This window comes from Spinacia oleracea, chromosome 5 (genome assembly GCF_020520425.1).
Source record: "Spinacia oleracea cultivar Varoflay chromosome 5, BTI_SOV_V1, whole genome shotgun sequence".
Lineage (NCBI taxonomy): Eukaryota > Viridiplantae > Streptophyta > Magnoliopsida > Caryophyllales > Amaranthaceae > Spinacia > Spinacia oleracea.
In genome coordinates this window covers 63,368,192-63,383,420 of record NC_079491.1, presented here as the reverse complement: position 1 = coordinate 63,383,420, position 15,229 = coordinate 63,368,192, and the positions used below count along the sequence as shown (strand labels likewise).

The 15,229-nt window shown below is 37.1% G+C and overlaps 1 protein-coding gene across 1 annotated transcript; it reads left to right on the top strand.

Moving 5' to 3' along the window:
* Positions 1–65: 65 nt before the first annotated feature.
* On the top strand, positions 66–2,777 carry LOC130461559 (protein FAR1-RELATED SEQUENCE 5-like). The gene is made up of 3 exons (XM_056829706.1): positions 66–898; positions 1,001–2,456; positions 2,562–2,777. The coding sequence occupies exons 1-3, from the start codon at positions 66–68 to the stop codon at positions 2,775–2,777; spliced, it is 2,505 nt and encodes an 834-aa protein (XP_056685684.1).
* Positions 2,778–15,229: the final 12,452 nt, after the last annotated feature.

The window sequence follows — 15,229 nt, the reverse complement described above, 5'->3', positions numbered from 1 at the left end:
GCATTGTATAAAACCCTAAACGTTTTTCGTATTTTGTACAACAGTGATATACGTGGGAGTTCTGTATGGCTTGGGTAGACCTAAACGAAAGTGTCCCTGATCTGAATGAAAATGTTCCTGAAAGCTCACAATATAGATTAATAACTGATGGACAAGAAGTTATCGTTAACCCTCCTAGTGTAGGGATGTGTTTTACAACGGGCCATGAGTTTTTCGAATTTTGTCAGTTGTATGCCTTCAAAGAAGGATTTGAGATGTTTATCAAAAGTAATAAGCTGAAAAAAGAGTACAAAGAAAAGGGAGTATCTAAGTCTGGTGTGGGAAAGTATGAGGCAAAGCCTCATATGATGGAACTTATTAGATTAAAATGCAAGAAGGGAGGGGTGAAAAAAGGTGTTGGGTCTAATGTGACCGGTTGTAAGATGAATATTTACGGTGTAAGTAGAGATGGGCTATTTACTATATTGACTTGTGACTTGCAACACAATCATCCTTTAAATCCTGACTGTAGTAGACTGATGGTTAATTATAGATGTATAGACGGTACTACATTTAAGAGGGCGATGATCAATGACATGGGTGGTGTTAGCATAAGTAAGAACTTTGGTACGCATCTAATTGAAAAGGGAGGTTATGAAAATATTACATTTAATAATAGAGACTTGAGGAACGCAATCAACGTCGAACGTCGTTCATCAAGATTTAGTGCTGCGGATGCCGCAGGACTCGATGCTTACTTTAAGGCACAACGTGATTTGCATCCCGAGTTTTATAGCTCAATACAAGTAGATGATGATGGTGTTTTTACGAATGCATTTTGGTCGGATGCACGTAGTAGGGGTACATGCAAATATTTTGGGGATGTTATTACTTTTGATACTACTTTCGCATGCAACCGGTACGTGTTTTAATTAAGTTTTTATTGATTAAAATTCTTTGTAATTGTACTTTGGTCCATTTGTTTGAAAAAGTAATATCCAATACATTTATATTTTTTTAGGTATCGGATTCCATTTGCTCCATTCATTGGTGTAAACCATCATGGCAAATCAATTATATTTGCTGCGGCCTTAATTTCCCATGAAAATACTCCCTCATTTGTTTGGGTATTTGAAGAATTCCTGAAGTGTATGGGGAAGGCACCACTAGGCATCTTAACCGACCAAGACAAAGCAATTTGTAGAGCAATTGAGCTAGTCTTCCCGGGCGTCCGTCACAGACTATGTTTGTGGCACATGCTCCAGAATGCTAGTAAGAACCTAGGTAGTCTCAGTGATTGGAAGAAAATAGACACCCTGATCAGAACTGCAATACATGATCTGATTGATCCAGATGAGTTCGATGAAGCTTGGTGTCATGTGATGGATGAGTACGGTTTAAGGGGTCCTGGGTGGATGAAGGACGCGTATGATAACAGGCGTCAGTGGGCTCCGGCATATAATAGAGGAAAGTTTTGGGCAGGTATGTCTTCTACACAAAGGAGTGAGGGTATGAATAGATTTTTTAAAACTCACGTGAACTTAGATTGTGGTTTAGTTTTGTTCATTCATAATTATGAATATTGTATGAGGATAAAAGCTGAGGAAGAGAAACAGGATAATTTTGATAACATTGATAAGCCTGCTAAGATTGATGTTGATAAGAGTGTTTTAGTTGAGTATGTATTGGTTAAGACGTACACTAGTGAGAAGTTTGCTGAGGTTGTTAAAGAGCGTAGAGGATTGACACACACAAATGTCACGAAAACCTCATGTCATGGATCAGTGGTGTTGTATAGAGCTGATGAAAAACTAACCTCACCGTTTTGGCGGAAAAGGTTTAAAAGTTATGATGTTAGGGTGGATAAGGAAAATGGTGATTTACATTGCTCTTGTAACTTGTTTGAATTTACGGGAATACTTTGTAGACATATAATGCGTGCAATGGATGTAGAGGATTTTCAATTTGTTCCAGAAAAGTACATACTACAACGGTGGATGAAGTGTGTTAGGTCGTACGAGAGCATTCGAGTATCTTACTTCGACCCTCTTGAATCTATCAGATTGGGCAAAGCCAAAGAGCTTTCACAACGGCATAATTACTTGTCTGAATTAGCTATGCGTAATGATGATGCACTTCGGTTGTACAAGGAGGCTATGGATGTTGTGCGGCTAAAAATGGAGGATGTAGTCGGAATACGAAAGACTGGGGAAAAAGGGGACGACCTTATATGTTGGTGGGACCCAGATGCGAGAAATGTATTTGGTCGTCGAAGGCTACGTCCACGAGAATTTGGTGAGAGAGCCAGATTAAGGGATGTAGAACCGGTCGTGGACGAGAACAGGATCAAAACACCGGTTGACAAACGGCATACTGGTAGGGCAAAGACAAAAAGGAATGCTCCTTTTGGTGGAAAGGCCGGTGGGAATTCTAAGAACAAAAAAGTGGTTACTGAAGAGGAAGTTATTGCTAATGAGGTAAAATTTATATTTTATTTGTTTGGTGATTCGTATCGTATATGCAAGTCCTCATTAGGAAATATAACTTTACTTTTCTACTTAAATGTTGTTTGTGCAATGTAGGAACTTATTTGCAACGCATTTGGAAATCTTCCAAGTTACCGTGCTAGGCAACAACACGCGAATCACGTTGGGGGTACATATGCGGAGAACGTCCCACAAAGTTCTAATGTACATCCTTCTCAAAGTTCTCAAGCACACCCGTCCCAATTACATTTGTCTCAGGATTATTCACAGTCATTTGAATTTGATATTAACGATTGGCGCACCAGATTGTAAATGTTTTGTGTAAATGTAATTTAATTTGATTTCTTCAAAGATATATTTTCGTTTAAACGGTATTTTAAGAATTGAATTTTTTAATCCAATCCTCCCTTTTTGCTATGTACTTTACGTTATGTCCATATATGTAATTGATGTAACCTCAATTACTTTGTCAGTGTAAAAAAAAAAAAATACAAAATGAGTTGTATTAGGCGTCGAACCCACAACCAACGGGTAGACAATATGGGAAATGAGGAGGAAAGAGTAACCATTGTGACAGTGAGGCTAAGCCAGTGCTATTTGTGGGCAACAATACTATTTATTGTATACTTTATATTACTTAATAATGTACATACAACGAATCTATTACACTGGGAAACAATTATTAAAACAACGACTTCATTATACTAGTCTTACCAAATGTAAACATGATGTGTTTGGTCATTGTAGTCAAAATATGCATTCCCATGTCATGCTAAACTCAGCCCCTTATTTTTTGTAATATATGAATATTATTTATTGGAAACAACATGATCCATCAATGACATGTTAGAACTAGGTGAATATAAGGGTGTGTTCAATCCCTCCATTTCAAAGTAAAAGTAATTATAAGAGATTACTACATCACAAAGAATGGCTACTAGTGTAAACAAAATCACAACGAGATGCAGTGAAATCGATTCGATGTTGAGTGGGGGAATAACAATCGGTGAAGTGACTGAGGTGTGTGGCGAAAATGCATCAGGTAAGACTCAATTTTGCCTTCAAATTAGTCTCTCTTGTCAATTGCCGCCTTCAAGGGGTGGTATTTGTTCCTCGGCTATATATATCCATTCACTTGGTCCCTTTCCCATACGTCGTTTAAGTAGATTAGTTCCATATGTTTTAGGGGACCTTGAAACATTAAATGGAAATCCTTTGGATTACATAACTACAAAGCAAGTTGACACTCCTCATGAAATACCGGATGTGCTAGAATGGACTGTAAAACTTATTAAAATGTCTCAAAATTCATCAATGCCAATCCGCGTTGTTGTTATTGATTAAATAGGTAGTATGTTCACTGGTCATTTTGAAAACAATGTTGTTGGCTCAACCGAAAGAAAGGATCTTATACAAGCTATTGGTTATGGGTTACGTACAATTGCCGCATCCAATCATGTTGCCGTTGTTGTGGCTAACAATGTGATTGACGTATTTCCATCTGATCACGATACAACGCAAAATTTCATTATATCGTCCGGGAGAAAGGTCCGTCCGGCTTTGGGCGCCTCATGGACACGCAATGTACGCACTCGTCTAATGTTGTCCAAAAGATTTAATTCGTTTACCCAACAAATTGACAGATTTATAAACATTGCATTTTCACCATCATTAGAGGTAGATGCATGTATGTTCAACATCACTGAAGAGGGGATTGTCGGTGTTTGTAGTTAAAAGATACTAAGAAATTGTGCCAATAAGACCAATGAACATTAGAAAATGTTTAACATGTTTAAAAGACGCAGTTATGCTGCGAGTAATACGCTACTAAATTTTTTGTTAATGAAATCCTACCATACAACCAAATCAATAACCATCATTGTCCGTCAGTCAATTTCCTTATTAGCTCGTCCACTTTGATTTCATTGTGTGGGTTTGTAACTAGCCGTCCGAGCATGTAATTCCGGACGTCCCTCACCTCCTCTACGTAGCCCTAGTCATAATTAATGAACACACGGTTAGTGTAGTGATTAATAAAAAAAAATTAAAACAACTTATTTCCACATGTAAATTAAATAGTCTTACCTCCAACCACTCTGCCACGTTCTCAACGGATGACAAGAGGTAGATCATACACAGTACACCCCCGTCCTGGCGACATTTCTCTTTTGGTCCATTTGACCATAGATCAAAAGAGGCAGTATTTAAGGTCAATTCATCATTTTTTAATCCCAAGTGCGATTGAAAACCCAAAAACATACGTTCCTGTTACAATTGGGTTATATCGAATTAATACGAGATTAAGGCGGAAGTATGTTTCCCGAAAATAGCAGTACGTACCAGTTTGTATACGAATTTATCCGTAGCATTTAAACCCATAACCTTTTGCCTTGGTGCAAAAATAGTCATTTTCAACATATTTGAGTTAAGATCCTCCTTATGCGCAACACGGTCCACTTTAACAACCACCCACCGTCCTCGGCGTTTAATCGGGACATAAAGCTGATTGCACAACATAGAGTTAATAGCCGTAAACCACCATTTCTGTGCGAAAATAAGACTACTTACCTTTTGTGTTGCACCCAAATCAATCTGGTAGTAGTTGATGTCCTCAAGTAGTTGCTTTGATTTCATTAACAAAGCTTCTGTGTAGTTCTCACTTGATTCTTCAAGGTCTAACAATTCACCCTACGTTTTAAACATCCATAGCATTACTTCGTATATAAGGTTAATGGGTGTCTACTACTATGTATTTGCATAATAAGCTTACCATGAGATCTGGCATAAGCACGTAAGACCTTATGCCAACTCCGGAGGTCGTATCAGCATTCAAACACGCGCACCATGCAGACATCACCTAACCAATAAGACAATGTTAGTATGAGAAAACTAATCCAGAGACCTATTAACTAATTACAAAATGCAACCCCCATACATTATCATGTACTTCGCCTTTGGACTTAAAGGACGTTTGAAGCATGATCCGATCAATCGTGATATCACCAGCTTTAAACACCATTTGGTTTGGAAACTTGTTCACGGTCAAAATCATAGTTGAAATCTTTAACGTTCTTGGTTCAATGACAGTTTTATGCTGTAAAGCATCTGGCATGGAAAGTCCATCATCGCTGCCAGTTGTGTAATCATCAACAACTCCAACACTGTCAATGTCATCACCCGTGTTGTTTTGAGGTTCCTCAACACCATCATCCTCATTCAGGTTTCTGTTTTCAGGCCCCGTAGCGTATTCCTCGTCCTGATGAGGACCATCAAGGTCATCAATGTTTTTATTGGCAGCTCTATAACTTCGTCCACGCCTTGTATCATAAGCATTTTGTTGTACGGAGCCTTCAAGTGTGGCCTGTGTAGTTTAGTGATAATTATCACGGTGAAGTAGGTTGTAACAAAAACCAGTTACAACAAACAATAATATAATAAAGACTCGTACCTTCCTCTTCCTCTTGCCCCGGCATCTATAATCCACGTTCCTTGATCGACTATCCGCTTTGGTTGACGCTTTAGAGGGTAACATTGGTGTACCAGTCCTCTTACTAAGAAGTGTTCGTTCAGCAAGGGCATCCCATGGGGTCCGCTCTAACGGCTTGCCAATGGGGTATGGTTTCCCATACTCAACATTCAGTACAACCTAAATAGGCGTATAAATGATCACTACTGAATAACATATATTGTTCAATACAACAAAAAAGTTAGATATTGGTTTTTACCTCTGCATGGCCATATTCGCCATCCGGTCCCAAATCTTGTGCAATAGCGTTTGTGACATCATCTTGTAGCCATGCCCCTAATCTAGGTGTATCAGTTTTCCAAGCCAACGGAGTAACACCATACTTTAACCTGTCCAGGTAAGCAATCTGCCAAAAGATGGAGTAGTTATCATTCGCGGGGAGGAATAAGTAATTACAAAAAAAAAAAAAAACACGGACGATGCGCACAACGTCTATCCTCACTAACCATTAAAATAATCGAAGATGGTCTTCCCTTCTCCTTCTCATGACCTGCAATCCAGTCGTAAAGAAACCCACACCAATTCCAGTCTCGGGGTGTTGTAAAGTATGTTGATTTCAGTAGTGCCAATAATTTGATGGATATGAAGTTGTATTTGGTCATGCAAAACAAGCAACCAAATGACAGTAGTATGAAATCGCGAAGAAAAACCATCTCATCCTGAACCTCCCATAAACACTTGTTATACAACCAGACATAGTCTATTCCTCCATCCTTTTCCCTGACGTACTCCTTAAACAATTTTCCAAGTTCCTTATCGGTCTTATTTAAAAAGGGGATTCTATAAACCCCTACAGGAATTCCAGTGATCCAAGAAACCATTCTCTCATCAATCACTATCTCATAATCATCGCGTATGCGAAGCACTCGTCTTTTCCAATCCCACCTACTCTCTAACCAGGTAATGAAATATCTATCTACCTTACTTATTTTTAGGTTCAAAATAGACCCAAAACCAGCAGCTATGACCCAATCCTTCCTTATAGGACACAACTCGGTTAGGATGTCACAAACAAGGCCAGGGTACGTCCGTAGGGCAGTGTGCTGAAATATTTCAAAAATTACAACACAATGTCAATCAAAATAGTTTAAATGAGTTAGGATAATGTCAATCAAAAATTTACACAAAGTACAGATAATGTTGTACGACCAATACCTTAGTTCGTGGCCCCTGTTCCTTTGGTGGTCTACCTGGTCCGCCCTTTACCCATTTACCACCCGTTTTTTTTTTTTGAACTGTTGCTGTTTTAACCGTTCGTGGACGACCATGCTTGTTTTGAACCTTACCCTCTTCAACCGGCAGATCATTGTTTACTCCAGAAGCAGCATTACCCGCATTGGGTAATATTGGATCGCTTTCAATTGTATTATTAGTTTGTTGACCCTCGATATCCTACAACAAAAAGTTTGGTTAAAGATAATCATCTTTGTACCCACAAACAATGGCAACGAATATATGAAAAGTTGCCTACCCCTCTGTTCGTGCCCGTGGGAGCCTCATAAGGTATGTCACATTGGTTGTCAGGATTGGAATAGTTAATGTCGTTCCATATGTTGTCCTACAAAACATAAAATGTGTTGTCAAGCGGTGTTGTGATTATTTCTTAATAAGTGATTTAAATATTTCGTATGGATAAATCAAACCAAATCAATATAGGGATGCAGTCATTACCTGTGAGAAATCTTCGAAAGTTAAATTATCATCAAAATTGAAATTTAATGGTTGACTATTGTTCACCGCAAATGCGGGGTTTTCAAATTCACCGCGAACATCAGTGACACTATTAATTGTGTTTGACTCCTATAACAGAAAAAAACAAGAGTTTTTTTTTTGGTAAAGAAGGTATAACTATACAACGAAAAACAAAAGTTAACCAATAAATAATTTTTAGTCACCAGTTCAACACAATCTTACCCCCAACAAGGGCTGCATACAAATTGGTTCATTGCTAGTGAAATCATCACCGGACTTGTTAATTCCACTACTTTTCTGGGTGTTCTTATCAATGAAATTAGAATCCTACAAATTAAAATCAATCCACATAGTGAATAAAAAATTCAAAAAAGATAAACATGTAATTCATACTCAAGGCTCACTGGTTTTACAAACAATACCTCAGTTTCATTGCCCACGAACTGTCCAATTGGATCGACAGTTTCTTGTTCGAGCTAACAAAGGTTTTTATAGGAACACTAATTAGAGAAGCGCTACTAACAATAATTAGTTACGATAAATCTAAAATTACAAGTTAAGTGATACTGTACCTCTGAGAGTTGAGAAGGTTGGGTGGATTGGGACTTGTGCGGCTGGCCGGAGTTAGAGTCATCGTCGTCGGAGTCATCCCTGTAGCACGCCGCTAGTTTAAGAATGCAATCGTAGTGCGTATGCGCCGGATCTGCCTCCCTGGGGGTTTTATTACACACAATTCAAACATTAACAACGGAGCAACACAAACAAATCAATAAATTCCGGGTTTTTAATGTGGAATAGCTACATGCAACACTCAAACATAGCTTCAACACTTCACTTTTTGGCGAATTTAATACTTCGGTTACACAATTATGTAATGGTTGAAACAAATTAAGAACTTACATTTCAATTGGCTCAAAGAAACTCTTGACGAATTTTCCTATGTTTTCGGCGAACGAATATCGGATGTTCACCTTGTTGGGGTGGGTTTTGGAGTGTGAACAGAGATGAGAAGATTGAGTGCTTCTTTTTTTTTTTGGCAGATTTTCAAAACGGAGACACTTTTTGCAATGAATGGCACGCGTTTGATTCTTCCTATACACAAAAGAAAAGCAAAATGTAGTTTTGTTGACATTAATTACACTATTATCTTTCCCTTTTTTTATTTAACTTTAATTCAAATTTATTTAATTTTTGTCGGTCTTAATGTTTTTTATTGTATTATAAATACACATAGCTAAGGACACCGTTAACTTTAAATTGTATGTATACGTTTAATTTCACTTGCCAAGACATATTTTAGGTGAGTATTAGGCCCGATTAGAAATTATGTGTAAATTTCTAACTAAAAGTCCATTATCGTTCACTAAGGGTTAAATAGGTAAAACAATAAACACTTCACTCACTTAAATCGAATCACTAGACGGTTTGTTTCAATACGGGGTGATTAGGTTTAGTTGGCCATTTGGTCCGATCAAAGTAGAACCAATTGTATCGACGGATTAGGAACAAACAAGAGTTACAAGTGTTAATCTGGTCTTGAATACTCGAATCAAATCTCATTAAATGGTGTCGTTCCACACAGGGTGATTAGGTTTAGGTGAACATTCGTTCCGATCAAAGGTCAACCAATTGAACAAAACAATAAACACTTCACTCACTTAAATCGAATCACTAGACGGTTTGTTTCAATACGGGGTGATTAGGTTTAGTTGGCCATTTGGTCCGATCAAAGTAGAACCAATCGTATCGACGGATTAGGAACAAACAAGAGTTACAAGTGTTAATCTGGTCTTGAATACTCGAATCAAATCTCATTAAATGGTGTCGTTCCACACAGGGTGATTAGGTTTAGGTGAACATTCGTTCCGATCAAAGGTCAACCACTTGAACAAAACAATAAACACTTCACTCACTTAAATCGAATCACTAGACGGTTTGTTTCAATACGGGGTGATTAGGTTTAGTTGGCCATTTGGTCCGATCAAAGTAGAACCAATTGTATCGACGGATTAGGAACAAACAAGAGTTACAAGTGTTAATCTGGTCTTGAATACTCGAATCAAATCTCATTAAATGGTGTCGTTCCACACAGGGTGATTAGGTTTAGGTGAACATTCGTTCCGATCAAAGGTCAACCAATTGAACAAAACAATAAACACTTCACTCACTTAAATCGAATCACTAGACGGTTTGTTTCAATACGGGGTGATTAGGTTTAGTTGGCCATTTGGTCCGATCAAAGTAGAACCAATTGTATCGACAGATTAGGAACAAACGAGAGTTACAAGTGTTAATCTGGTCTTGAATACTCGAATCAAATCTCATTAAATGGTGTCGTTCCACACAGGGTGATTAGGTTTAGGTGAACATTCGTTCCGATCAAAGGTCAACCACTTGAACAAAACAATAAACACTTCACTCACTTAAATCGAATCACTAGACGGTTTGTTTCAATACGGGGTGATTAGGTTTAGTTGGCCATTTGGTCCGATCAAAGTAGAACCAATTGTATCGACGGATTAGGAACAAACAAGAGTTACAAGTGTTAATCTGGTCTTGAATACTCGAATCAAATCTCATTAAATGGTGTCGTTCCACACAGGGTGATTAGGTTTAGGTGAACATTCGTTCCGATCAAAGGTCAACCAATTGAACAAAACAATAAACACTTCACTCACTTAAATCGAATCACTAGACGGTTTGTTTCAATACGGGGTGATTAGGTTTAGTTGGCCATTTGGTCCGATCAAAGTAGAACCAATCGTATCGACGGATTAGGAACAAACAAGAGTTACAAGTGTTAATCTGGTCTTGAATACTCGAATCAAATCTCATTAAATGGTGTCGTTCCACACAGGGTGATTAGGTTTAGGTGAACATTCGTTCCGATCAAAGGTCAACCAATTGAACAAAACAATAAACACTTCACTCACTTAAATCGAATCACTAGACGGTTTGTTTCAATACGGGGTGATTAGGTTTAGTTGGCCATTTGGTCCGATCAAAGTAGAACCAATTGTATCGACGGATTAGGAACAAACAAGAGTTACAAGTGTTAATCTGGTCTTGAATACTCGAATCAAATCTCATTAAATGGTGTCGTTCCACACAGGGTGATTAGGTTTAGGTGAACATTCGTTCCGATCAAAGGTCAACCAATTGAACAAAACAATAAACACTTCACTCACTTAAATCGAATCACTAGACGGTTTGTTTCAATACGGGGTGATTAGGTTTAGTTGGCCATTTGGTCCGATCAAAGTAGAACCAATCGTATCGACGGATTAGGAACAAACAAGAGTTACAAGTGTTAATCTGGTCTTGAATACTCGAATCAAATCTCATTAAATGGTGTCGTTCCACACAGGGTGATTAGGTTTAGGTGAACATTCGTTCCGATCAAAGGTCAACCACTTGAACAAAACAATAAACACTTCACTCACTTAAATCGAATCACTAGACGGTTTGTTTCAATACGGGGTGATTAGGTTTAGTTGGCCATTTGGTCCGATCAAAGTAGAACCAATTGTATCGACGGATTAGGAACAAACAAGAGTTACAAGTGTTAATCTGGTCTTGAATACTCGAATCAAATCTCATTCTGATCTTGGTTACCAAGGTTGTCTAGGTTAATTTGACTCTTGAACCCAATCAAATCATGTTAAAGTGACGAAGACTTTAGACATTCATTTCACTTTAGTTAAATACAAAATAAAGATCTGATGTTATACAAATTAAATCTTTAACCCATTATAGTCATACATAATATTATACAACTTAAACCTTTAACCCATTAAACTTCACTTATGCAAAGTATCGAAGCTAGTGCTATATAGCACATTTTACAATGCAACCACTTTTCAGCTTTTGGGACTACCAATGCAAATGTCTGGCGGGAAAACTACGCTATTCAATATATAACGAAACTACTTTACATACAACCATGTTTGTCTACGATTATCTACGTAATTAACAACAAAACTATTAATTTGGTCTGAAAAATTCATAACGACGTGATAAACAACACACTAAATTACGCCTAATTAGTTCTACTTTTCCCGCCAGAAAACACATGTGCTCCAAATCCATATATGGTGCATTGGTGCATATATATACATAAGACATACAAAATGAAATAGCAATTCAACAACTACAAACAAACCACGAATACAATTTGTTGAACATTTAAGTACATCAAGAACTATTGTGGGAATGGCACCGGTGAATCGAAGAGGTAAGCTAACTCATGGCGTCACAAGTTCGTCAAGAATGAAGGAAATATCAAAAATTCGAGTATGTGGAAAAGGTAAGCTAACTCCTACTAAAACGGCGTTTTAATATTATTAGCGAGTTACACTTAAAATAGCCTAATATAACATGGATTTCGGACATGTTTGTTGTAGATGTACCATCTACACCCCGTTGGTGTAAGTACTTGGCGGTGGAACTTCAACAGGAGCAATTCAAAATTGATTGGAGGAGATTTATGCGGTTCATTATCAAGCGTTTAGGACCTTCTGAAACTTCCAAGATAGTAAGCGATCTACGATGCGCTCCTAATGTAAGTGAAGTATTTATGGAAGAACGTGACTATTACTTAGTTGAGAATTGGTCTTTTGAAAAAATTAAACCAAACCAGAAGGGAGATCGACTAATTGCGGTAGCAAAAGCGGATGATCGACTACTAAAGCGAGAACCTTTAGAAGAGGACGAATTTTTGCTCAAGGAAGGGAAACAGAAAAAGATAGTGTTCGTTGATTTAACACAAGAAGACTAGGGAATTTTGTTGTAGAAGTGGTTACATGCAACGTTTATCGTATGCACTTTCTTAAATATTACGTTGTACGGCTTGAAAAAGTTTTTATATTAAAATCAATGACGTCTTTGTTTATTTCGTATTGAAATATAATTTTTTTTTATATTCGTCGTATTGCTTTTGCTTTTGCTTTTGCATATACTATTTCGACATTTACGGGAATTGTGGGGAATACTTTGTAAATATCACCAGCAACCACACTTAGTTTACCGGAAACCAAAATCTCCTTTCTTCAAATTAATCTACACAACCAGATCTGAGTTCAAATTTTTTGGCAGATAATGAATAATCAAAGAGGACTGTCGCTATTAAGGTATGTTAATCGATTACCTTTATCTGGGTTTGTTTTTGTTTTTTAATTTGTTGAATATTTTGTAATTGAATCGTTTTATCGCAGAGAACCAATAACACAGACCGCCAAAATATGGCTTGTAGTTTGGCGTGAGGGGAAAATTGTTTTCCATCCACGCCGCCAATATAGAAAAGGGTCGTCAAAATTGTATATGATAGCAACGACCATATTAAACTTCAACTATCTGCATAATATAATTAGATCTATGGGATACTATGACTACAAGATCTGGTATGTCGCCGACATTAAAAAATTTCACAGCGAAGGGAGGTTACTTTCAAATTCAGAAGACTTTCAGGCAATGGTGGATTTGGGTCTGAAGAAAAGATTGGTTAACATCATTATCCAACACACTAACTATGCGGCAACTCATCCAACTGGGAAAAAAAAGAAAAATGTTACAAATCTAAGTCCAATTAAAAAGGTATGTTTATGCCGATTAAGGTATTTAGATTTTTAAAGTTTGTCTTATTATAGTAACTAAAATTCATTTTTGTTGTATAGCCGAATATCAATGCACAACAGCATACGGAGGCTAATGAAGGGGAACATAACGACTATGGTCAATGTTCGACAACGGTTAGTGACATTTTATGAGTTACATATGTAATATTATTTAAATATGATCGACGTTTTTAGAAATAGGGATTGTATAATTAGAAATGTATGGATTTTTTTTTAATTAAAATGTTTATAGTTTTAAATAAATCACTAAATTCATGTACTGTATTGTTTTTTTTTTTGGTCAGATTCCTGGAATGGGTTGTGGTATAAGTCAATTTGCACAAATGCTTGCAAAATTAACAGAACCACAAAAAAAATGGGTGGTGGAAATGGGTTTCGAGGAACTATTGTATATAAGGGTCAATCATATTGACGCAACATTTGGTTATTGGATCATGTCTAGGTTTGACCCGGACAACTTAGAGCTGAAGATACGGGACAATTACTACGTTAAAATAGACGAGGAAACAATTAGTTGGGTTTTAGGTTTAAATTCGGGGAAGCACCTTTTGCTACCAAATAATTCTTCAAAACTTGTAGATATTCACACAAAGAGGCAGTATAAACAAAACACATCTTATGGTGCGGTTACAGAATCTGAGGTTTATTCAAAAATAATCGACTGTCATATAGACAAGAATAGTTTCAAAAAACATTTCTTACTATATGCTTTAGGAACTCTCCTTTGTCCTACACAAAAATGTGGTTGGATAAGCCCGATACATATCACCGTCTTAGACAAAGCTTCAGAGGCAACAAAGTATAATTGGGCAGCATATGTGTTGGATTGGCTTGTCAAATACGGGGAAAAATTCAAAAATTCAATTCAGGGCTATGGTGGATGCACACTACTACTGCTTGTAAGTTATAACAACATTAATAACAAACACTCGTTTGTTTATGAAAACCATAGGTATACATGTACCTAACAACAATTATTTCCCTTAAAAATAACAGATCATATATATCGATAGGCTAGCATCGTCCAGAGCTGATCTGAACATGGCACCCGACGCCTGCCGCGTACGAGTATGGGACCAACAGGACATTGACAGGACATTAAAAGCAGATCAAGGACCAAATGGTGATTACGGATTTGGACCCGTCATTGAAGAATTTGTGTATGGGAATATTTAATAATTGTCGTCGACTTTGTTTGCAAACAATTTTCAAGTATGTGTCCAAATAACTTTCCTATAGTTTTATTAATTTGTTGTATTCATTTTAGTTATCCTATCTCCCACGATTAGATTTTTTAATTTTTTATTATTTAACTAGGTTAGGTTTTCGTTGTATTGTTATTAGATTATTATTTTTTTATTCAAGTTACATTGCAACGGTAACAATCTGGACTTCTATATAATGACCGTTTCTGTGGGATATCTACTTACATTACGTGCCAAAAAAAAAAAAAAACAAAAATTAACATTTAGTAAGAATATATATGGCTATTGAGCAAGGAACACCCAATTCGGCAAATTCTTCGCGAGGCAGTTCTTGTAAGGCACAGCAAGTTCAATGTTACCATGGTTACAAGGCCAAGCTACAAACATGCAAACACACAAAAAACAAGGGCCAACAATTTTACTCTTGCCCGGTATGGAAGGTAATATAATCGATTCATTAGGTAGATTTAAATCACTTTTTCCCAACATTTTGGTTTTCAGAATGATGATCGGTTTTTTTACAGGATGATACTTGTGGTTTTTTCTTTTGGGAAAGTGAGGTAAACGGTAACATTCTAGATGAGCTACAAGATGAGAATTGTAATCTCAAGCAAGAAACTGTGCGCTTGAAATTCCAAGTTGAAAAGATATTTCTAGAAAATAAAATGCTGTTGGAAAAAGTTGCATATTTGGAGGCAAGGAATGAGG